This window comes from Pan paniscus, chromosome 21 (genome assembly GCF_029289425.2).
Source record: "Pan paniscus chromosome 21, NHGRI_mPanPan1-v2.0_pri, whole genome shotgun sequence".
Classification (NCBI taxonomy): domain Eukaryota; kingdom Metazoa; phylum Chordata; class Mammalia; order Primates; family Hominidae; genus Pan; species Pan paniscus.
This window is the reverse complement of record NC_073270.2, coordinates 23,913,033-23,937,605: the sequence shown is the minus strand read 5'-3', so window position 1 is coordinate 23,937,605 and position 24,573 is coordinate 23,913,033. Positions and strand designations below refer to the sequence as shown.

At 49.5% G+C, this 24,573-nt stretch overlaps 2 protein-coding genes across 2 annotated transcripts; one reads left to right on the top strand and one right to left on the bottom strand.

Annotated features, from left to right (window-relative positions):
* Window positions 1-1,944: 1,944 nt before the first annotated feature.
* On the top strand, window positions 1,945-13,809 carry THBD (thrombomodulin). The gene has a single exon (XM_003829379.6). The coding sequence runs from the start codon at window positions 9,755-9,757 to the stop codon at window positions 11,648-11,650; it is 1,896 nt and encodes a 631-aa protein (XP_003829427.2). The 5' UTR covers window positions 1,945-9,754; the 3' UTR covers window positions 11,651-13,809.
* Window positions 13,810-20,086: 6,277 nt separating this feature from the next.
* Window positions 20,087-24,142, bottom strand: SSTR4 (somatostatin receptor 4). The gene has a single exon (XM_034947358.3). The coding sequence runs from the start codon at window positions 23,968-23,970 to the stop codon at window positions 22,804-22,806; it is 1,167 nt and encodes a 388-aa protein (XP_034803249.1). The 5' UTR covers window positions 23,971-24,142; the 3' UTR covers window positions 20,087-22,803.
* Between the last annotated feature and the right edge of the window lie 431 nt (window positions 24,143-24,573).

Here is a 24,573-nt window from a genome sequence, read left to right as displayed (position 1 = left end):
AATCTGCTATGAATAAATATTTTGTAGAAAATAAACAGAGAGTCTAACATGGCAAAACGCACCTTGACACAATAACATTCTAGAGGCTTCTACTTGAACTGACCGAAATAGTTCTGTGTTCTTTTAAGTGAATAGTTCTTCATTCAGGGGTCTCATCAGCTTGAATGGAGAAAACATTACTTCTATATTTTCACTAATCTGCACCTGAAACAGCATATCCTTTCCTTCCAAAAGGAAAGAAAAGAAAAGGCAAGGTAAATACCGAGAGCAGTGTTAGCAGGACCAGAGACTGTCATCGCTGTAAATCACAGACACAGACCACATTACAGTTGTCACAGATCTCTCAAAATATTGATCACCACTTTGAAATTATGGCATTTAGGTGATGCACCATGCCTCCCCAAAACTTAGTGATGAGCAATGAATATTGGGGAGGTAGCAAACCTCCCCAAAACTTAGTGATGAGAGCAATGAATATTGAAACCCTCGTTATCTGACCAAGTCAGTATTGGACAAATTTGCACAGAGATCTTTTGGTGATTTGCAGAAGCTGGTGCAGGCAGACTTCTTATTTTCATCAATATCTAGCTCCATCAGGACTGAAAACTGCAGACTAGCTACTCTAGACTTCTGTGGCTGAGAACAAGCCTGCAGGATGGCTTGACAGCTCTGGGTAAACTGTCTGAGAACATCTTCAGCTTGGGCAGAACAGCCTTCCAGGAATGAAGATGTCACAGAGAGCAGGGTGCTGGAGAGGACTTTACTCTGAAGTAGGGGCAGCCAATATTTGATGCACCATGAGAACTTGTGTTTTAAAATATCCCAAGAGAAGCACTTATATTTGATATCACATATTTGCTACTTTTTGAGATTTTAATATTTCATTTCAATAGACTGGATTCCTTTGTAATTCTGTGAGTTTTATTTGATACATTTATTTAAAATATTATTCTAGAAAGGGGTCCGTGGGCTTCAACCAACTGCCAGAGGACCCATGGCCCAAATGCCTGTTCATCTCTTGCTCACCACCTATTGGCCTGAGCAGAGATTACCAGGTCCAGCCAGATACATGTTCCAGAAAGAGACATTGCCCAGCAGGCAGCCTCTGGGACTCTCTTGCTATTTTCTGTGGTCCTCCACTTTTCTCAGAAAACACCTCTTGAGAGGAGGGGATATATCAGGACACCTGAGTGAGAAGACCAAGGTAGTGTCCCATGACTCTGCTAGACACAAAATTCTCTTTGCTCCCAAAGTAGGCCACCCTGGATGACTGACCCTGAATAGATCACTGGGCATTCCCGAGCTTCCTTTGGCTCCATGGAAATCCAATAGATGATAGATCCAAAGTTCTGTGTCAAGGTAGACAGCTATAGGTATTCTATCCTTCCTCATACAATAAGCCCCCGGCTGCAGGAAAAGGCTCAGAGGTCCACTGGCAGTTCATCACTTAAGCTCTCATGCTTCATTCACTGGGGGAACATATGTTCTTCTTCTTAAAAACAGCTACACTGAGATATAATCCACACATCATACAGTTTACCTATCTAAAATGTATAATTCAATGGCTTTTGGCATACGCATAGAGTTTTGCAAATTAATTCTAGAACATTTTAATCACCCCAGAAATAAACCCTGCAATCATTAGTGGTCTTTTCCTAATTCCCCCTTACTCTCAATCACTAGGCAACCAGTAATAGACTCTTCTTCTCTCTAGATTTGTTAATTCTGGACATTTCATGGAAATGGAATCATATAATATGTGGACTTTTGGGACTGGCTCATTTCATTTAGCATAATGTTTGCAAGATTGTGCATGAATCAGTACTTTATGTCTTTTTATTGCCAAATAACATTTCATTATATGGACAGGACATGCCACATTCCATTCATTCATTCAACAGCTGATGGATATTTGGGTTCTTTCTACTCTTTGGCTATGAAGAATAATGCTACTGGGGCTAGGCGCAGTGGCTCACACCTGTAATCCCAGCACTTTGAGGGGCCAAGGTGGGCAGATTATGAGGTCAAGAGATTGAGATCATCCTGGCCAACATGGTGAAACCCCGTCTCTACTAAAAACACAAAAATTAGCTGGGTGTGGTGGCTTGTACCTATAGTCCCAGCCTCTTGGGAGGCTGAGGCAGGAGAACGGCTTGAACCTGGGAGGCAGAGGTTGCAATGAGCCAAGATTGCAGCACCACTGCACTCCAGCCTGGTGACAGAGCGAGACTCCATCTCAAAAAAAAAAAAAAAAAACAAAGAATAATGCTATTACGAACATTTGTATAGAAACTTTTGTGTGCAAATATGTTTTAATTTTTCTTGAGTGTATATACCTAGAAGTAGAATTACTAGATCACATGGTAACTGTTGTTTAGCATTTTGGGGAACTGCCAAACTGCTTTCTAAAGTGGTTGCACCAGTAAACATCTCCATCAGCACTATCTGAGGATTCTTCTCTGTTTTTTGATTGTAGCCATCCTAGTGGGTGTGTATTGGTATCTCATTGTGGTTTTAATTTTCATTCCCCTAATGGCTAATGATGTTGAGCATCTTTCCATGTGCACAGGATCTCTGTCTTCTCACTCAGGTGTCCTGATATATTGGCCATTTATATACCTTCTTTTGAGAAATATCTATCCAGATCTTTTGCCCACATTTTAATTGGGTTTGTTGTCTTTAATTATTGACTTGTAGTTCCTTATATATTCTAGAGAGACCTTATCAGGTACATAATTTGTAAATGTCTCCTACCATTCTCCCATTCTGTGGCTTGTCTCCACCTTTTTTTTTTGAAGCATAAAAGTTTTAAATTTTGATAATGTCTAACTTGTCTACATTTTCTTGGATTGCTTGTGTTTTTTGTACCATTTTTAAGAAACCAGTGCCTTATTGAAGGCCACAAAGATTTACACCTATATTTTCTTCTAAGGATTTTCTAGTTTTAATCTTACATTTAAGTGTTTTGACCATTTTTCTTTAATTTTTTATTTGATGTGAGGTAGAGGTCCCACCCTACCGCATGTAGATATGCAGTTGTTCCAGAATCATTTGTGGAAGAGACTATTCTTTCAATTGCCTTGGCATCCTTGTGGAAATCAATTGACCACAAATGTGAGGGTTATTTTTAGATTCTCAATTCTATTCCATTGATTCGTGTCTGTCTTTATCCCAGCACTATATTGTTTTGGTTCTGGTGCTTTGTGGTAAGTTTTGAAATCAGGAAGTAAGTGTTCATATTTTTTTCTTTTCCAAGATTTCTTTGGCTCTTTGGAATCCCTTGAACTTCCATGTGAATGCCAGGATCAATATGTAAATTTCTGCAAAGAAAAAAGCGGAGATTTTGATAAGGATTGCATCTAATTTGTACATAAATTGTGGGGATATTTCCACCTTAATCATATTAAGTCTTCCAATCCATGAGCGTAGGGTGTCTTTCCATTTATTTAAGCCTTTTAAAGTTTCTTTCAGCAATGTTTTGTAGTTTTAAGAGCAAATGTTTTGCATTTCTTTTGTTAAATTTATCCCCAAGTATGTTATTCTTTTTGATGCTATTATAAATGGAATTGTTTTCATAATTTTCATTTTTTTATTGTTATACAGAAATACAATTTTTTTTATGTATTGATCTTATATCCTGCAACTGCTGAACTCCTTTATTAGTTCTTAGTTTTTTAAAGAAGTGTTTTCCTTAGGATTTTCCATATACAAAAAAGGTTAATATCATCCACAAATAGATGTAGTATTATTTGTTCCTTTCCAGCCTGGACTTTTAAATTTCCTTTTCATAACTAACTGCTCTGAAATCACCAGCATAATGTTAAATGGAAGTGGTAAGAGCAGACATTTTTGTTTTGTTCCTGACCTTAGGGAGGAGGCTTTCAGTGTTTTACCATTGAGTAAGATATTAGTGGTATGGTTTTTTGGATATGCGACATATTTTCTTTTACAAATAATAGACCAATAAAGTCTATTCTAAAGAATAGACCAACAAACAATTGTCCACTTTTACCCTGTTTCTTTAAGAAAGTCTGAGTAAGAGGCAAAATTTAGCAAAATACTTGTTTTGCTCTAACGTGCTGCAGTTATTAGATAACATTTGCTTAACAGACAGTTATTTTTCCATCCTTGAATTTATATATTGCTCATAGCCATAGAGACTTAATTTTTATGTTTGCATTTTAGTATTGTTAGTGTATTATAAATATGGCTAAGGTATGTATGGGGTCAGCACAATGCCACTGGGGCCCCCTTCTGTCTGTGGACTCCTTTTCATCTGTGTTCTAACAACATTCACACATGTTTGCTTTCAATAAAAATGGCTGAAGTCTGTTCACTGCCCAGGTAGTTGGTCCAGCCTCCTCCACAGACATCAAGCAGAAACTCCCATCTAAAAAGCTGGGCTTGGCTGGGCATAGTGGCTCATGCATGTGATCTCAGCACTTTTGGAGGCTGAGGTGGAGGATTGTCTGAGCCCAGGAGTTCCAGACTAGCCTGGACAACATAGTGAGGCCCCATTTCTGCACACACACACAAAAGAAAAAAATCAGCTGGGTGTGATGGCACATACCTGTAGTCCCAGCAACTCTGGAGGCTGAGATAGGCAGATCACTTGATCTGGGAGGTCAAGGCTGCAGTGAGCCATGGTAACACTGCTGCACTCTAGTCTGGGCTACCGATTTTGAGACTCTGTCTCAAAAGTCAATCAATCAGTCAATAAATAAATAAAAAGCAAGACTTCCTGGATGGCTACCAGTGACCACAGGGGTCTTTGATAAAGCTTTTTTTTTTTATATAGCAGTAATAACAACCGTATTTGTTAAACAGCTGCTGTCTTCCAAGAAAAGTAATAGTCACTGTATGTACATTTTCTGTTTTATTTTACACTAATCCTACATATTAGATATTATATCTCCAGTTTTTGGGAAAGAACACCAGAGATTGAAATAACTTAGCCAAGTCGGCCAGTATGTGGCAAAATGGGGGCTCAGACATACTCCACATTGTAGTTCTTTCATCCTTACCACAGGCCGGTGAATCTTTGTTTCACCACTTACTAGCTGTGTGACATTGGAGAGTCACTGATTCTCTCTGGCCTTCAGCTTCCACACCTGGGCAATGGGGACAGTCACTATGGATGTCTCTAGGGCAGATGGGAAGCCTAAGACAGGACATGCTTCAATTTCTTCCCTATGCCTCCATCCCTGATTTTTTTCACAATTGCTTATTGTTATTAGTGGTAGAAATGCTTGGCTGGAACAAATTAAATCCAACAGACATTTGGTGAGTCCCTACCATGGAAAAGAAACCACGCTGGATATTGAATACAATCAGACGCCGAATCCAAATTCTAGGGACTTGAGTGTTTTCTTTTTTGCTAAAATTTATTGAGAGCTGACTACGGCTCCTCTGTTCTAAATGCTTTACATGTATAACCCATTTAATCTTCATCCTAACACTTTGAAGGAGGGACTATTCCCATTACACAGTCAAGGAAACTGAGCTACAGGGGGAGGGGTTATTAGTCAAATCTTAAAAACAAACAAAAACTTGTGAATGCTGGAGCTGGGTCTCCAGTGCAGCCAAGTTGACTCCAAAGTCCACACTCTTAATTCACCCTGAGGCTCTGAGGTCCCCCATCCTTGTCTTTGCAGGTGAATGTGAGAAAATCACCCTGGAGAGGACAAAGAAACATCTACCACAGGTGCTCCAATAAGCTCTGGGCACTGTCTAGTTACAAAGCGTGCTGTTAGGTGTAAGGGGATACAAAAATGTGTGGGAATCTGGAGTCTAAGTGCAGCAAAAAGTGTGGTATATGCATGATTAGGTACAGGGCAGGGAGGGAGTGGTGAGTACTAAAGAGCTGAGAGAACGACCTGTCTATGGGAATCACAGACAGATCAGTTCTGGTTGGGTTATTCAGAAAACTTGCTGATGGGGAAGCTTGAACTGGGACTTGAAAGAATGGAAAGATTTCAGTGGGTGAAGAGCCTGGCAGACGAGAATGTTGCTAGCAGAGGGAGAGACATGAACTACAGGGTGGAGATGAGCGGACAAGGTGCTTCTCTGACAATGAGCAGGAGCCTCCCTTGCCAGGATGTTTCCTCATTCATGGAGACCAGCAGAACACTGGTCGTTGAAGCCTTGTGAGGTGCAAGGGGTGCAGGCTCTGGGTCCAAATTCCAGCATAGCCCCTTGAGTGCAAATTTTCTCATCTGTGGCCACAGAGTAGAGGCACTATCGCGAGCATCTTCAGTGCGGAGGGGAAAGAGCATGGGCTCTCCCAGCGGGCGGGAGCAGCACTGAGGGAGTATGAGGATCAGAGTAGCCTCAGTCACGGTGGAGAGCTGGAGAGATAAGCAGCAAGGAGAAGAGCTGGGGACCCAACTGTCTCCGCATAAATTGAGAAGGCAGGAGCAGTGATCAGGGGAAACAAGACACAAAAACTAGGCAGTGGATGAAGGAGAGCAGAAAGTCAAAGGCAAGTGCATGGTTTAAAACCTCAGTGGACCAACTATTGATACTGGGAAAGATGGGGTAAGAGTCCCTTCTAGAATACTCCCTCCCCAATCTCCTTGGACACTGCTATCACTGCCAGGGGAATAGGTAAGTTCACCAAAAGGTGGGTTGTAAAGAGATGATGAAGACCACCAGCAAAACCTTGAGAATGGCCACTCTAGTGGGTGGTACAAGAGGATCCCAGGGGCCTCCTCAAGGCTCACAGGAGAGGAAGGGAGGAAAACATGTGTCTCAAAAGTAATTGGAGGAGGAGCCTTGAGAATGGTGAAGGGTCACAAGTGCAAATGGCACCAAGGCTTCTAGAAGGATGGCTGAAAACAAGATTTTGGCAACGGTATTTAGGACCAGATGGGTGTTCTTCAAGGGAGCTGTTTCAGGAGTAAAGCAAGTCTGCTGGTGGGCCAGAGTGAGGGCGCTGGGCCAGGAACTGGGCCAAGCATTGGGAAGTGGATGTGTTATCTGCAAAGGGATAGGAAGGAGTGGCCCACCCTAGTGTGCAGGGGGCACAGATAGGAAGATAGGGATGGGGCAAGAACACAGACAGGGGACCTTCAGTCACCAGAAGGTAGTCTAAAATATGCAAAGCCTCCAAGGTATTGGCTGGAGAGGAAAAACAAAGCGGCTGAGGGCAGGCCCCACAAGGCAAAGGTATCCTGAGGGCCAGGGGTAAAGCCCTTACAGGTGGGAAAGCCAAGTGGGTCATGTCCACCCATCCTTGTGTAGGGCAACCCAGACACTGTGGTACCCCCCATGGGACAATGCTCTGCTTCTATCTGTTGTTGCTCTAGTTTCTTTCTAATACAGAAACATTCAACATCTGCACCTCCTCATATAGGGTTGATCCAAGTTTCACAGACATCACTGAGTTCTTAGTGGACTCAGCTATTGGGGCTGTTCTCACACTTTTTTTTTCTTTGCAAGAATCAGCAATGGGTGCAAGTGGACCTGTGTAGGACGTCCAGTGAAACATTGTGTTGGTGAATCAGCTAGAATCCATCCAAGAACTCAACCAGCCTGGTGTGGGGTGAGATCTGATCCTTGAATGTCCCTCAGTGGCTTTTAGGGCTGGCAGGTTCAGAAGGGCCCTCTCATCACCCCCCCAGGGCCTCATTCCTTGTTTAACACTTTGCTATCACAGTCTTGAATCCTTGTAATTGAACAATGGACCCCACATTTTCACTTTGCACTGGTTTCTGATTCTGTAACCGATCCTGTCCCCCTCTCTTGTCTCATTCACTCTGGGAATTGTCCCCACATTCTGAGACCTTTCAGCAGTGCCCCAACGAGGTTCCTGCCCTTATCTGAAGCTCCACCCTCATCCCCATGGCGGCACCGCAGGCAGCCCTGCTTTTGCGTCCCGCGTAGGCAGGCTGTGCACCAGAGTCACGACCCCCTGATTCAGCCTAGGCAGCCACAGCTTGACTGCTCCCGCCGGACAAGCCCTACTGTGCTATCTGCCGCTCTTCCCTTCCTCTTCCCAGGGGGTCCGCGTCAGGGGAGGTGCAGCTGTGTGCATTCCGGGAGCTTCAGACCCCCGTGTCCAGCAGCTCCTTGGTTTCCCGGGTGCTGGGGCGGCCTTCCCAGCGAAGAGCTCAACTCAGCGGGACGTTTTGAGGCTCTCTGCCCCAAGGCGCTGGGGAGTGTGCGGCGGGACAGTCGTGCTTGCCCTTTTCACTTTCAGAGTGTCCACGCCCCACCCGTTTGGTCACTGCGGGTCAGTCCAGTCCAGCCCGGCCCACCCCACCGGTGCGTGTCTGTCGCACGTTGCAGACGCCATACTCTCTGTTCTTGTTTAAAGCCCAGGATCTACTGGGCCCTGGAGGCAAGAGGTGAACGCAGCGGAATCCACGCTGAGCTGCCCGGGAACGGAGCTTCCAACCCCAGAAGGAGGCCTCTGTGCTCCTACACCTTAACCCTTTTTAGCCCGAAACTTCTCCAACTTCCTTGGCTTTGTTTAGAGCTCGACAGCGCCGCCCCCTGGCGCTCGTTGTGAGGACAGCAGAGGAGAGAGGCAAGGGTGTTTTTAAACAGTTTGCCTCTCACCATTATGGGGGCGACCCGAGGGGGGAGACCCACTCTTCCGCATTCCCGGTAAGTGAACCACCGGATGAGGTCGAAAGTAACGGATTCCCATGTCCTCCTCCAGCCCTTCCCACCCTGCCCATCCACAGGACGGTGGCTCTTCAGTGCCCTTTGCCGAGCAAGTGGCGTTTCTATGCACCTGGGTATCAATTCGGACTCTGGACTAAATGGAAACCTCCTTAGCCGACCCGGGTGGGATCAGCTGGGATCCTGCGCGCTCCCCTGGGGGGTTGCCAGCCACTCTGTTGGGGTGCAAGAAGCACCATCCTTCGGAAGCTGGGCCGAAACCGGCCAGGCTGACTCGCTCCCACGCGCCCGCCCCTCCCCGGCGCCGCAGCAATTCACCTGCCACCGCCTCTGAGCGGGGTCCGGACTTCGGCGCCCTGACAGTGTCCCCGCGACTTCCCCACCCGATGAGACGGGGTCTGGCGTTGGCCAGTGCGTGTCCAGGGACTCGCGGGTCCCTGGCCAGCCATGGGGCAGAGGGCGCTGGTATTAGGCCAGTCTTCCCCACCCTGCCCTGTCACCCCAGCCACACCCACTGTCCTGTGAGGCCAAGCGCGCTCCGCTGGTTTCCTGAGCCAGGCACCTTGGCCGCGGACAGGATCCAGCTGTCTCTCCTTGCGATCCTGTCTTCGGGGAAGTCCACGTCCTAGGCAGGTCCTTCCAAAGTGCCCTTGGTGCCGATCACCCCTCCCAGCGTCTTGCAGGTCCTGTGCACCATCTCCCCCACGCCCCATTCAAAGCCTTCTTCTCTGAAGTCTCCGGTTCCCAGAGCTCTTGCAATCCAGGCTTTCCTTGGAAGTGGCTGTAACATGTATGAAAAGAAAGAAAGGAGGACCAAGAGATGAAAGAGGGCTGCACGCGTGAGGGCCCGAGTGGTGGGCGGGGACAGTCGTCTCGTTACAGGGGTGCTGGCCTTCCCTGGCGCCTGCCCCTGTCGGCCCCGCCCGAGAACCTCCCTGCGCCAGGGCAGGGTTTACTCATCCCGGCGAGGTGATCCCATGCGCGAGGGCGGGCGCAAGGGCGGCCAGAGAACCCAGCAATCCGAGTATGCGGCATCAGCCCTTCCCACCAGGCACTTCCTTCCTTTTCCCGAACGTCCAGGGAGGGAGGGCCGGGCACTTATAAACTCGAGCCCTGGCCGATCCGCATGTCAGAGGCTGCCTCGCAGGGGCTGCGCGCAGCGGCAAGAAGTGTCTGGGCTGGGACGGACAGGAGAGGCTGTCGCCATCGGCGTCCTGTGCCCCTCTGCTCCGGCACGGCCCCGTCGCAGTGCCCGCGCTTTCCCCGGCGCCTGCACGCGGCGCGCCTGGGTAACATGCTTGGGGTCCTGGTCCTTGGCGCGCTGGCCCTGGCCGGCCTGGGGTTCCCCGCACCCGCAGAGCCGCAGCCGGGTGGCAGCCAGTGCGTCGAGCACGACTGCTTCGCGCTCTACCCGGGCCCCGCGACCTTCCTCAATGCCAGTCAGATCTGCGACGGACTGCGGGGCCACCTAATGACAGTGCGCTCCTCAGTGGCTGCCGATGTCATTTCCTTGCTACTGAACGGCGACGGCGGCGTTGGCCGCCGGCGCCTCTGGATCGGCCTGCAGCTGCCACACGGCTGCGGCGACACCAAGCGCCTCGGGCCCCTGCGCGGCTTCCAGTGGGTTACGGGAGACAACAACACCAGCTATAGCAGGTGGGCACGGCTCGACCTCAATGGGGCTCCCCTCTGCGGCCCGTTGTGCGTCGCTGTCTCCGCTGCTGAGGCCACCGTGCCCAGCGAGCCGATCTGGGAGGAGCAGCAGTGCGACGTGAAGGCCGATGGCTTCCTCTGCGAGTTCCACTTCCCAGCCACCTGCAGGCCACTGGCTGTGGAGCCCGGCGCCGCGGCTGCCGCCGTCTCGATCACCTACGGCACCCCGTTCGCGGCCCGCGGAGCGGACTTCCAGGCGCTGCCGGTGGGCAGCTCCGCCGCGGTGGCGCCCCTCGGCTTACAGCTAATGTGCACCGCGCCGCCCGGAGCGGTCCAGGGGCACTGGGCCAGGGAGGCGCCGGGCGCTTGGGACTGCAGCGTGGAGAACGGCGGCTGCGAGCACGCGTGCAATGCGATCCCTGGGGCTCCCCGCTGCCAGTGCCCAGCCGGCGCCGCCCTGCAGGCAGACGGGCGCTCCTGCACCGCACCCGCGACGCAGTCCTGCAACGACCTCTGCGAGCACTTCTGCGTTCCCAACCCCGACCAGCCGGGCTCCTACTCGTGCATGTGCGAGACCGGCTACCGGCTGGCGGCCGACCAACACCGGTGCGAGGACGTGGATGACTGCATATTGGAGCCCAGTCCGTGTCCGCAGCGCTGTGTCAACACACAGGGTGGCTTCGAGTGCCACTGCTACCCTAACTACGACCTGGTGGACGGCGAGTGTGTGGAGCCCGTGGACCCGTGCTTCAGAGCCAACTGCGAGTACCAGTGCCAGCCCCTGAACCAAACTAGCTACCTCTGCGTCTGCGCCGAGGGCTTCGCGCCCATTCCCCACGAGCCGCACAGGTGCCAGATGTTTTGCAACCAGACTGCCTGTCCAGCCGACTGCGACCCCAACACCCAGGCTAGCTGTGAGTGCCCTGAAGGCTACATCCTGGACGACGGTTTCATCTGCACGGACATCGACGAGTGCGAAAACGGCGGCTTCTGCTCCGGGGTGTGCCGCAACCTCCCCGGTACCTTCGAGTGCATCTGCGGGCCCGACTCGGCCCTTGCCCGCTACATTGGCAACGACTGTGACTCCGGCAAGGTGGACGGTGGCGACGGCGGCTCTGGCGAGCCCCCGCCCAGCCCGACGCCCGGCTCCACCTTGACTCCCCCGGCCGTGGGGCTCGTGCATTCGGGCTTGCTCATAGGCATCTCCATCGCGAGCCTGTGCCTGGTGGTGGCGCTTTTGGCGCTCCTCTGCCACCTGCGCAAGAAGCAGGGCGCCGCCAGGGCCAAGATGGAGTACAAGTGCGCGGCCCCTTCCAAGGAGGTAGTGCTGCAGCACGTGCGGACCGAGCGGACGCCGCAGAGACTCTGAGCGGCCTCTGTCCAGGAGCCTGGCTTTGGCGCGGCCTTTCTCTCCCTCCTGTGCCTCCTCACCCCCAGCTTTGCTACCAAAGCACCTTAGCTGGCATTACAGCTGGAGAAGACCCTCCCCGCACCCCCCAAGCTGTTTTCTTCTATTCCATGGCTAACTGGCGAGGGGGTGATTAGAGGGAGGAGAATGAGCCTCGGCCTCTTCCGTGACGTCACTGGACCACTGGGCAATGATGGCAATTTTGTAACGAAGACACAGACTGCGATTTGTCCCAGGTCCTCACTACCGGGCGCAGGAGGGTGAGCGTTATTGGTCGGCAGCCTTCTGGGCAGACCTTGACCTCGTGGGCTAGGGATGACTAGATGACTAAAATATTTATTTTTTTTAAGTATTTAGGTTTTTGTTTGTTTCCTTTGTTCTTACCTGTATGTCTCCAGTATCCACTTTGCACAGCTCTCCGGTCTCTCTCTCTCTACAAACTCCCACTTGTCATGTGACAGGTAAACTATCTTGGTGAATTTTTTTTTTCCTAGCCCTCTCACATTTATGAAGCAAGCCCCACTTATTCCCCATTCTTCCTTGTTTTCTTCTCCCAGGAACTGGGCCAACTCACCTGAGTCACCCTACCTGTGCCTGACCCTACTTCTTTTGCTCTTAGCTGTCTGCTCAGGCAGAACCCCTACATGAAACAGAAACAAAAACACTAAAAATAAAAATGGCCATTTGCTTTTTCACCAGATTTGCTAATTTATCCTGAAATTTCAGATTCCCAGAGCAAAATAATTTTAAACAAAGGTTGAGATGTAAAAGGTATTGAATTGATGTTGCTGGACTGTCATAGAAATTACACCCAAAGAGGTATTTATCTTTACTTTTAAACAGTGAGACTGAATTTTGTTGCTGTTTTGATTTGTACTGAAAAATGGTAATTGTTGCTCATCTTCTTATGCAATTTCCTTTTTTGTTATTATTACTTATTTTTGACTGTGTTGAAAATGTTCAGAAGGTTGTTCTAGATTGAGAGAAGAGACAAACACCTCCCAGGAGACAGTTCAAGAAAGCTTCAAACTGCATGATTCATGCCAATTAGCAATTGACTGTCACTGTTCCTTGTCACTGGTAGACCAAAATAAAACCAGCTCTACTGGTCTTGTGGAATTGGGAGCTTGGGAATGGATCCTGGAGGATGCCCAATTAGGGCCTAGCCTTAATCAGGTCCTCAGAGAATTTCTACCATTTCAGAGAGGCCTTTTGGAATGTGGCCCCTGAACAAGAATTGGAAGCTGCCCATGGGAGCTGGTTAGAAATGCAGAATCCTAGGCTCCACCCCATCCAGTTCATGAGAATCTATATTTAACAAGATCTGCGGGGGGTGTGTCTGCTCAGTAATTTGAGGACAACCATTCCAGACTGCTTCCAATTTTCTGGAATACATGAAATATAGATCAGTTATAAGTAGCAGGCCAAGTCAGGCCCTTATTTTCAAGAAACTGAGGAATTTTCTTTGTGTAGCTTTGCTCTTTGGTAGAAAAGGCTAGGTACACAGCTCTAGACACTGCCACACAGGGTCTGCAAGGTCTTTGGTTCAGCTAAGCTAGGAATGAAATCCTGCTTCAGTGTAGGGAAATAAATGTATCATAGAAATGTAACTTTTGTAAGACAAAGGTTTTCCTCTTCTATTTTGTAAACTCAAAATATTTGTACATAGTTATTTATTTATTGGAGATAATCTAGAACACAGGCAAAATCCTTGCTTATGACATCACTTGTACAAAATAAACAAATAACAATGTGCTCTCGGGTTGTGTGTCTGTTCACTTTTCCTCCCCCAGTGCCCTCATTTTATGTCATTAAATGGGGCTCACAAACCATGCAAATGCTATGAGATGCATGGAGGGCTGCCCTGTACCCCAGCACTTGTGTTGTCTGGTGATGGCACCATCTCTGATTTTCAAAGCTTTTTCCAGAGGCTATTATTTTCACTGTAGAATGATTTCATGCTATCTCTGTGTGCACAAATATTTATTTTCTTTCTGTAACCATAACAACTTCATATATGAGGACTTGTGTCTCTGTGCTTTTAAATGCATAAATGCATTATAGGATCATTTGTTAGAATGAATTAAATAAACCCTTCCTGGGGCATCTGGCGAATCCCAGCTGTGTGTCCAGTGTATGGTTTGGCATTATCTCCTCTGCGAGATATCCAAATTCACTGTAGTCATGAAGGGTCTCAATTTGTGGCTCTAATTCAAATATTCATTTCTAAACGTCTCATCCAGTATGAAATCATTCTCATCTCTTTTGGAGATTAAAAACATCATCTTTTCAATGCACACGTTTCTTGGGCTCACTTTTCTAAGGTGGTAGGGCTGGCTGAATGCAATATGCAGGGCTCGGAAAGATTTTTTAAAGAAGAAATTAAAAGCAAGTAGAGTCCAGGCAAATATTCAGATGCTTTATATGTCTGGATAATGCTGAACTCCTGAGTTTTAGTTTGACTGATTATTGTGAAGACCGGCTTGGAGATTTTGACATCCATCGCAGAAGAAGTAATGGCTTTAGTGTGTGTGTGTGTGCTGGGGCAGCTCCATGCACAGTGCCCTATGGAGATAACAAGCTGAGCCATGCTCCCCCTAAGTAGCAGACTAAGTCTTTGTGAAGGAAGAGCTACACAAATGGGGGCAGGACAGGTGCAGATAAATGGGGCTGGGAGACCAGAGGAGACAGTGACACCTTGTAGTTCGCCCCCTGTTACCCAGCCTTCTGTTTGTCAAAAGAGTCTGCTCCCAGTCACTGTCAAACTGACTTGTAGGGCCTCATTGCGTTAGGATTTCTTCTTATTCCAGAAGAGGGGCATTTTCTTAAGGAACACTGGAAGACCAAAACACACTTTCAAAACCTAGAGGCAAAAACCCTTCATGCAGCACTTGGGCCCCAGGACATTAGTTGTGCGGGGCCCTGAGCTTCCCTGTCCTCCTCACTTCCTGCTGCCTGGGGGATCAGCAGTTCTGTTTACAGGTCTCATCTGAACTCGAGATTCTCAAAACGCTAAATAGCCATAGTGCCTCTCAGGGAAAGATACCAGGACCACATAAACAAATCAGTTAGCTTTAAAAACTATCCCTAAGCATTTAAAATCAGGATAGACCTTATGAAACCAGAGCCATGGGTCAACCTGTGTGATCTCTGCTTTCTGTTCACATCATTGGACATCCAGGTCTGAGGGAGACTCCCAGGGACCAGTTGCTGGTGATATATTTCATAGCACAAAAGTCCGGGGCAAGAAAGCCAAGGTGGTATTTCTGGATAAGCCAGCATTCAAGTTTGTTTGTTTGTTTGCTTTTCCTAGCCTGCTGTTTTAAAGTAAACAGAATGCATTTTTTTAAGTCAAATGACTTTGTTATTTTTTTTTCCAGTTCTCACCTATTTCTTAGATTAGTTCAGCAATTATTTACTGAGCATTTACTCTGTGCCTTTCATGGTGATAGGCACAATGACAAGTCCCTACCATATAAGTTAGACTCTGGCAGGGGAGAAAGATGCAAAACAATTGATCACCCCCAAATTGTACTTAACTTAGAAACAGTGATAAGTGCAGGGGAAGAAAAGCACAGCACACTCTGAAAAGGCGCACGAGGAAGGCAGGATTTAGAGTGGAGGACTAGAGGGAGCTTCCTGGACAAGCTGACACTTAACACCAGACCTGAAGGGGAAGGAGGGGTTTGTCAAATGCAGACTGGAGGGGAAGCAGTCCAGGTGGGAAGGATCACACCTGCAAAGGCCCTGCACTGGGAAGAGCCCTGGTGGAGCGGACCGGGCATAGTGAACAAGGTGAGGTGGGCTGCAAGGCAGCTGAAGAGGTGGAAAGAGAGATACAAGCAGTGGGAGATGACTGTAGGGGCTGTAGGTCAAAGACACTGAAAGAAAGACTGAAAGAGTGACATTGAAAAATGTTCTGGGTGCAAGTGGGGGCACTCCAGGAGTTTTGATGAGAGTGCACTGGGATTCAATTTATGTACTGCATTGTTTGGGAAGATAACAACTACTTCTAGATGTATTTACATGTCCCTCTTGGGCAGGAACCTGCACAATTTCCGCTGTAAGCACCCCGCAGGGCTGATATGTGGTGTGAACAGCATACACACCTGGGTGTGACCCCAGCCTAACACCTGCTGGTCACATGGCCACGGGCACCACATGACCCTTCAAAGGCTGTAAGACGGGTGCAAGCAGTGCCATCTCACAAGGTTTCCAGGAAGATTAGATAAGCTCAGTTTCTGGCCCATGGTAGATACCCAATAACTGTTTACTTGTGTGCCAGTGAACTGGTAGATGCATAAATGAGTACAGAAAAAAGCTGTGTTGGAATCATGAGTGTCTTACGGGCAAACTCAAGGTTGCACAAAGTGGAGACTGTTCCATCAAGGGAAGATGCAGTTGCTTGGAGCAATGTTGTCAATGCTAGAGGAACTGTAATGTTGGATTTGAAGGCATCTATATCATAGCTTAAACAGGAAGATTTTTGTGCCAGGTGAGAAGTGAGCTCCGACACTCGGTCACTCTAAAATCCAGCTTCGAAGGCTTCAGCTTATTTTCCCTTCTCACAAGGCTTAGTCAAGTACAGGGGGCAGAGACTCCCTCCGCTGTTCTCCCAAGGAGGCTCGGAGGAGGAAGAACATGCTCCAGAGTGCCCTTCTCCATTTCTCAGGGCCCAGAGGAGAAAGAGAAACATAGCTCTGGCCCCAACAGAGCCAGCAGGAGGTACGGAGGGAAGTTCCTGCAGGTGACATTCCTTTGAGAGACATTATGGTTGTGGATGGGGCCAGGGGACAGAAGATCCCCCACCTCCTACCTTCTGGAGTCGCTTGCTATTCTCTGTTGAATGCGATTCCTTATTATATCATCTATTCAAGGAAAACTGAGGTTGCAAATAATACATGAAAACACATTTTCTTCATGGTTATAGCTGAGTGGGGGTACCCAAAATACATCTCCTGACCTTTAGAAGCATTTCTTCATAAAACAATGCAGACAATGCCCAGTTCTTTCTTTCTTTCTTTTCCAGAATGAATGCCCTGGGTTCAGTGATATCTCTATTTGTTTTGAGTGTTCCCTTCCTCATTTTTTTTTTTTTTTGGTTAGCAGGTTCAGATGTAGGCAAACAACTGATTTCTTCTCACAAGGGAAACTAAATATTGTTTTAACATCAGATGCTAATAGAATCGAAATCCTTTTCAGGGTGTTTTGAAAGTGTGATTGTGAAAGAAAAAAGAACCCTGGGGATGGGTTAACTCAAGGTTACGCCCACTGGAGAGGGGGAGCAGAGAGCAGAGGGTTTCTGGGATCCAATGAGAAACACCAAGAGTCAAAGCTGGGGTCTGTGACAATTATGCCACCTGGGCCACAGGCCAGATATTTCCTTGGATCTCTGCCTGAAGGAAATCTTCTCTTAAAATAGCAAATTTAATACGGATATTATCCTAAGACAAAACCCACTTATCTTCTGCATATTCAACGCCTGGCAATATAAGCTCTGTGCTTTTGGTTAGAGGTTAGCACCTCTGTGCCCATCTCAAATCTTCTTTCTGACTTCTTGCTAATGCCGTACCTAAATGCTAAGTTACCCCGCTGTTGTCCAGCAAAGCTTTGTTCTACTTGGCAAAGAGGAGAGGGGCTTTTCCACATTCTCCCTAATTCCTCCCCTTTTCCCACTGCCTCCTGCCTCGTTTCGATTTAAATCCTTTGGGAACATGGATCCCACCTTCCACAGAATCTTTGGAGATCCTATGCCTTGTTCATTGTCCCCCTCTTTTAATAAATCTGTTCTGAAATGCTCATATAATCCCAAATCACCATTTTCAGCGAGCCTTTGCCAGGGTTTGACTCCAGTCTTTCTTCATGTATTTTCCCCCTCCTCCAAAAAGGTAGCATGCAGAAACCCAAGGGTAGTGCCAGGAGAATGGAAAGTCTGAAAAGGGCATGGGGCAAGTCCCAGTTTCACTGTTTAATTTGTCTATGACTCTCCAGAGCACAGGATACGACCATGATAAACACGAGCAAACTCAACAGCAAGCTGCCTGGAGGCCCGTGACAAACGGAAATGGTGCTTTTGGGATGCGGCTGGATCTTGAGGAACACTCTGCTCTGTTTGGCGGAAGGGAGCTTGGAGTGGAATCCACACCCTCTCTCCAGTGCTTGGAGTAAAGGATCACGAAGTCATTATGGAATTAGCAGCTTGCCCAGGGACATACTCAACCCTCTAGTTTCTCCAGGTGGTGTCTAGATTCCAGGATACTTCTTTTCAGATCCATAAGGTCAAGAGGGCTATAGCTTCCTATGTAAATTGGTTGAGGTCTCCTAGTCTGGGGGGATGAACTCGGGAAATGGTATAACCAGGTGGCCTCCATGGATTTGGGGATAGCACCATCTCCAATTCTGTACCTCCTCAGGTCCTCCCCATGCTGTCTGTGTCCTGCCTCCTTGGCCACAAATCACAGCCACTAAGAGGGAAGTAGATGGTGACCAAAACAGTCCCGATCTTGATTGGGGCAACAGTTAGTTGCCCCAATGTAAAATGTAAAAATGTAAAATGTAAAATTGTAAAATGTAAAATGTAAAAATTTGCATGTCAAAATTCATAGAACTGTACAACTAAAAAGAGAACACTCTACCATATGTAAATTATACTCCAATTAAAAATAGATTAAAAAGAAATTACAGCCTCTTCAGAACACTAATGAAAGCCTGATTTTAAAAAAAAATGGAAAAAAAAGACACCCAACTGTGTACCAACTCCCTCTTCCTCCTTCCATATCATGAAGTAGTCACCATTTGAATGGTAAACCTTCCTCCCCTGGGCCAGGAACATGGCCTTTGTGTGTCACTGTGCACCTGCAGGTGGATACTGTTGCTCTGCCCTCTCCACACAGTCATGCAGCCTTCCCTGGGCCACTGTGGGCTGGAAGTGGGGGAGCCGGAACTCAGTCCTGGTTTGTGTGCCTCTCAATTTGTTCTCTCTCCCCATCTACCACACGTTCACACTGGGTGAGTGCTGACCTTTGGCAGCCCCACTCTTTAGGCAGATAGAGCCCCAGAAATCCAGTCATTTCAAGTGCTATGTTGCGGCAGGTGGATGCTCATGGTGTCTTTTGACAATAGGAAGCCACATGTTTTTCTTTGTAGAAAGTCAATACTCCCATTCTAGGCATTTTTTTACATAAGTTCTCCCCCATTTCAGAAGGTGCCCCCACTGTTAGGCACTAAAGTCCCTTCCTTCACAGGATTGAGGTCCCTGCCTTTCAGTTCATATAAAGTTGATGAAAGTTGGAAAGAAGGACATGATCATCCTGCCAACCCCTCCCTGAAAAGCAGAGGCGTGTTAAGCCTCAATTTCACAAGGACCCCAGAGCTTTTGATAGGCTTCTCTTACTAGGCAGACCCAAGCCCCTCATTAGAGCCTGCCACCACTGACCCCTGGCTCTTAGGACAAAGCCCTCATCCTTGAGGTGGCATAGAAGGCATTAGGCTCCTGCTCATGTGCCTGCCAGTGCCTCACACGCCCCTGTGGTCTGTGTTTTGGTCACATTGAGCCCTTCAGTGCCTCCCACTGCAAGCTCTTTGCACATGCTGTTCCCTCTGCTTAGAGCTTACAGGAACACCTTGTGCCCCGCCCCTTCCTTTCCTAGTTAATGCCTAGGTATGCTTCAGAGGAGGTCATCTCCAGCCACTTTCCTGGGGAAAGCCTGCTCTGAGTCATGGGCAACTTCTTTTATCATCATCTCTTAGAAAGTACATTCCTTTCCTGCACAGTGCTTATTTAGGTTTAGAACTGTACTCTCATTTCTGTGCTTATTTGATTAATGCCTGTCTTTTGCCACTAACCTCCAAGCTCCATGAAGGCAGAAGCTGCCTTTGTAGACTCATCGTTTCGTCTGGAAACCTGTTGCACCACCCGAGAGAAGCACTCAGCGAACTGTCCACATGTATACCCCCATGCATGCTAGTCAGCAAGACAGTTTCCAGGGTGTGCTGCTGGCTGATGGTGTACACCATGGTGGAGCTGTCTCAGAAAACACAGCCCTAGGATTCTAACATTTGTTCTTAAGGAATCTGAGGCTATGCTGTCATCTACTTATGGAATGAGAATGTGGGAGATGGGGGTAATTCACTACCTCCAACCTCTCAGAGAAGAGTGTCAATGCCCACATTTGCTAGGATTCATGTCTGGTTTCTGAGGCAGTGCCGCCAAAACGTGCTATATTTAGTTGATCCTTTGCATCCACCTCTAGCATCTAAGGAATGCCAGCTATGATGACTTTAATGAAAGTGAAGCCAATACTTCACAGATGAGTGTGAAACTCATATGCATCTTTGCTCACAGATCAGAGCCGACAAACTGGGCAAGTATCCTGCTGAGTGACAGCCTGTCATGTCCAAATACCATCTTCCCTGACCATCTGGGAAAATGGAACACCTGGCTTGCCATGGAACAGTACATTAAAGACAATTGTAAAAGAAAAAGCAAGATCTCTGACAGATGGAGGGATGAGCAAAGGCTGTTTCTACCTGTGGCAGAAAATGTTTTTATTCACAATGGTGTCAACAGCTGTGACTCCTGGTCTTAGCAGGCAGAACAAGATGACCATCGAAGCAAGCCTTCCAGGCAGGTGACATATGTCGGTGGCTTTCAGGATCCTGGTTGTATGTCTCATGACTTCAATTCATTGCAGTCTTCTGTACACAAACTACAAGGGAGGGTTTCATGCAACCAGTTGTTACAAAAGCCTGGGGTTGATGGAACTAAAGCTGGCAGCACTGTTGATGGGCTCCAAACACAGCCCCGACAAGTGCTCAGTGCACCTCGTTGCTACCGGGAAATGAAAAGGCCCTGAAGCTGAAGAAGAGAGCAGTGGGTAGGCTGACCCCCCGCCCCCACCCCGCCGCCACCTGCATGACTTATGACTGCAGGGTCAAGGGCAGTGTTCACACTCATTTTCCAGTGGTGATGGAAGGAGGACTAAGCAGAGAAGCGTGCTATCTCCTGCCCTCCCACCATTTGATTCGCGTGTCTCCCTGGTGTCTCTGCCAATGCAGAGTTTACAGCTGGGAAGAGCTCAAAACTCGAACCTCCCTTGGCACATATTCCAAGTGGGAAACTGAGGTTTAGAGAGGTTAAATCACTGCTCACGGGGTAGCTGAGGCTGAGGTGTCCTGCCTCTCAGAGACTTTTCTTTCCATCACCTGAAGCTGCCTCTCCTTCAACCTTCATCAACTAAGTTAAAAAGGCTGACATTTCTAAATAGAATGTGTCTTATTCCATGCTAATCTGGGCAGCCACACACTAGTGTTGCCAAGACTCCTGGTAGGTGCCCTGTCTTGCTTATCAGAGAGTTTGCCCAGTCTGATCACTGAGAGACTAAAGAAAGGACCCCCAACCCCACGTACAAGCTGGGAAGAAGCCCTGGGGACCACTGCCAGTGCTGTGAACCCCTCACCTCACTACTATCAACCTGGGTGGTCCTTGGAGTTCCGTTCAACCATATTCATCAGTGCCCATCCTGGCAGGCATTGTCAGACACTGAGGAACAAAGAAATAATGCAGTTTTAAAAAACTCCAAGTAGTTATGGTTACACGAGACCCACAGACATGGAGACTGACTTCAGATGCCCAAGGTATCCCTGGTGGGTACCAACAAATTAGAGATGGTTGATGTCTCTGTGTGTGTGCATGTGTGTTTGCAGGATCAGAGGGTTCTCTGACTTAGTTTTGAAACTTCCATTCCACAGTCATGTCTCCAGTATGTAGTACAGACATGGCTACCCATTCTCTCAGAGTGGTCTTTGAGGCTGACCACTCTGAAGGGCATAGGGTGTTGCCCTTTGGCTGTCTCTCCCCCTCCCCACACCATCTCCCCCATACCACCAGAATGATCATCCAGAATCAGGCCGGCTAAACCCAGAGGTAGTCTCTGAATGCTAAGCCAGGTGGGGTCCCCCAAACTTCATACATGTTCCTATGTTGTTACACCAGATGCTAACGTAAGTGTTCCAAGTTCTCCTTTGTCCCCTCCCCTGCTTTTATCAGAAAGCAGAATTAGAGCTCCTCTTAAGCTCTTTCCCTTTGGGAAAGATAATTTATCCTTTGGTTAACACATCAGGCAACAAAGATACGGCCTTTTATTGTATTCAACTTACATGTTAATATCTAATGTGGCTGATGTTTTACTGAAAGATGACATTCTAAAATAGGGGGTGGTGATGAAGCTGCTTCCTCTATCCAAAACCTGGGCTGGTTCCCATCCCTCGCTGCTCTCTGGTCAGCTTTTCCCGCCCATGGCTCCTCTCTCACTCACCACCACAGTATAAATTGCTGCCTTAATGAGTTCTCATGTTCCCACATCAAAGGATTAGGGAAAAAAAAATTACATCATAGGAGCTAGATGAAGTTTTTATCATCTGCTTTGTTATTACTAACCTGGTTTTATGCCTTGCAATAAACCCCATGTCATGTCTCTCCAAACCTTTTCTACTCACAGGAAGACTGCTCCCAGCTCAGGGCAACTCAGGGAGACACCTGTGACAGCAAGCAGATGTTATTCCCAGGCCGGGGGTGAGTGGGGAGGGAAGTAAGTGCCCCAGGCTGTTAACATAAATCTCACTTAACAAGAGCCCAGGAAGAGACATAAAGGGCAGGTGCCTGGGGGCATCTTCCTTCTTCCTCTCTCCTGTACAAGCTGTGCTCCCACCACAAGGCAGAGCGTCTGCAGAGAGGAAGGGTGCTACCTCCCTCCACCTTCTTGAGTCCTCTCCCAAGCAGTGGCTGTAAGGAGTCACACACAGGGACCATTCATTTCTCACCACCTCCTGCTTCCCAGCCCTTGAAGAACAGCCAGAGGTTCAGGAATGATTAATATCCTAGCCCAGTTTCCAGAGGAGTCCTACCCATATGGAAGGATCCTTTTGAAAGCCAGAGTGCAGGGGAGAGGAGAGCAGCAGAAGAGTTCTGACACTCTCCGGCAGGTACATGGGCTGCTGGAAGGAACAGGTGGTGGAGCTTAGGTGAGCATTCAGGAGATGCAGTCTTCGGGGCTGTAGGAATGGTGTCCACCACTTGGGAGGTGGCCACGCAGGGTGGGTAGGGGAAGGGCTCCTCAGAAGGTGGTGGTCCTGGTGAGGGGGATGCGCTTGCGGCCGGGTTCTGGTTGCAGGGCTTCCTGCTGGCAGGGGAGTCGGGGGCACATGCACCCTGCCCCACCTTTGCTCTTGAGAGCAGTGGCATAGTAGTCCAGGGGCTCCTCCTCAGCACCTCCAGCACCTTCCAGGAGGCAGCAGCGCAGGCAGAGAACCCGCTGGAAGGATCGGCGGAAGTTGTCGGAGAGGAAGCCATAGAGAATGGGGTTGGCGCAGCTGTTGGCATAGCTGAGGATAAGGGACACGTGGTTGACGGTGGCATCAAGGCTGGTCACGAAGAGGTTCAGCAGCTGCACCACGTAGAAAGGCATCCAGCAGAGCACAAAGACGGCCACGACCATTAGCACCAGCCTGGTGATTTTCTTCTCCGAGCGCCTGCGCTGCTGCCAGCCAGCGCGCAGGGCCACGGCGCGCATCTTGCCCACGAGGAGCAGGTAGCACAGGCCAATGGCCAGCACGGGCAGCAGGAAGCCCAGCAGGAACGTGTAGACCACGAAGACTGCCGACCAGGCCGGGTGTGGCCACTGCAGGTTGCAGGCCACGGCCTGGCCGCCGCGAGCCGGTCTGGTGTCTGCGAAGATGGCGATGGGGAGAGTGACCAACAGGGACGCCAGCCACACGCCCAGGTTGATGAGCTTGGCCACGCTGGGCCGCCGGTAGGTCGCCGCGCGCAGAGGGTGCACCACGGCCACGTAGCGGTCCACGCTGAGCACGGTGAGACAGAAGACGCTGGTGAACATGTTGAGGCCGTCGACGCTGAGCACCACGCGGCACAGCACGGAGCCGAAGGGCCAGTGGTGCAGGGCGGCCGACGAGGCCACGAAGGGCACGCTCAGCATGAAGAGCTCGTCGGCTACGGCCAGGTTGAGCAGGTAGATGTTGGTAGCCGTCTTCATCTTGGCGTAGCGAAGGATCACGAAGATGACCAGGGCGTTGCCCACCAGCCCCACCAGGCACACCAGCGCGTAGATGCACTGGATGGCGACCATGCCCGCCGCCCGCGCGTCCCCGGGCCCCGCCACCGCCTCCTCCGCCTCCGCCGGAGCGCTACTGGCATTGGCTGCAGAGGGCCAGGCCGTCCCCAGCCCTTCCTCGCCCCCGGGGGGCAGCGTCGAGGGGGCGCTCATGACCAGGGGTGCCGGCGCAGGGCAGCTGAGCGCGGCGGAGCTAGCGCTGCGCCAGAGAGCTCGGGCGGCGGGCCCAGGGCGGGGGCTGGCGCGCAGACGCGCGGCTCTTCCCGGCTCCGCTTAAGAGCTGCGGGCACCGGGGAGCGCCCGCCAATCCCTGCGCCGCGCGCCCCACCGCGCGGGCGCCCGACTGGCTCGCACCGCTGTGGCCCGCGCCCCTCGGCACCCCAGCTCCTGGGGGTCAGCGCCTCACCCAGCCCTGGAGTCGTCTCCGGCCCCGCCCCGTTTTCCCATCTCCGTCGCCCCCTCCCCGCTGCCGACTCTGCCCCAGGTTCCCGGGTCTCCAGTCTGGCTCCAGTGTCAACAGCACCCCCAGCCCCGTCCGGCCCTCCCGGGGTCCCCCGCCTGGCTTCTTTCCTTCAGACCTCTATTCAGATCCCGTCTTCCCCAGCAGCCCTTTGAGGTCCAGTTCCCTGCTTTGCTACAGGGGGTCTGCGGCGGCGGGGCTGGGGGTCCCGGAGTCCTCCCTTTGGGTAAAGATGTGCCCGGAACTGGTCAGGGACCACCTGGAAGCTTGGACCACTTGCCTTGCACTTGACATCC

What these genes read in the sequence shown, in the direction of transcription:
- THBD (XM_003829379.6), top strand. Translation starts at nt 9,755, where the DNA reads ATGTCAGAGGCTGCCTCGCAGGGGCTGCGCGCAGCGGCAAGAAGTGTC.
- SSTR4 (XM_034947358.3), bottom strand. Translation starts at nt 23,970, where the DNA reads ATGAGCGCCCCCTCGACGCTGCCCCCCGGGGGCGAGGAAGGGCTGGGG.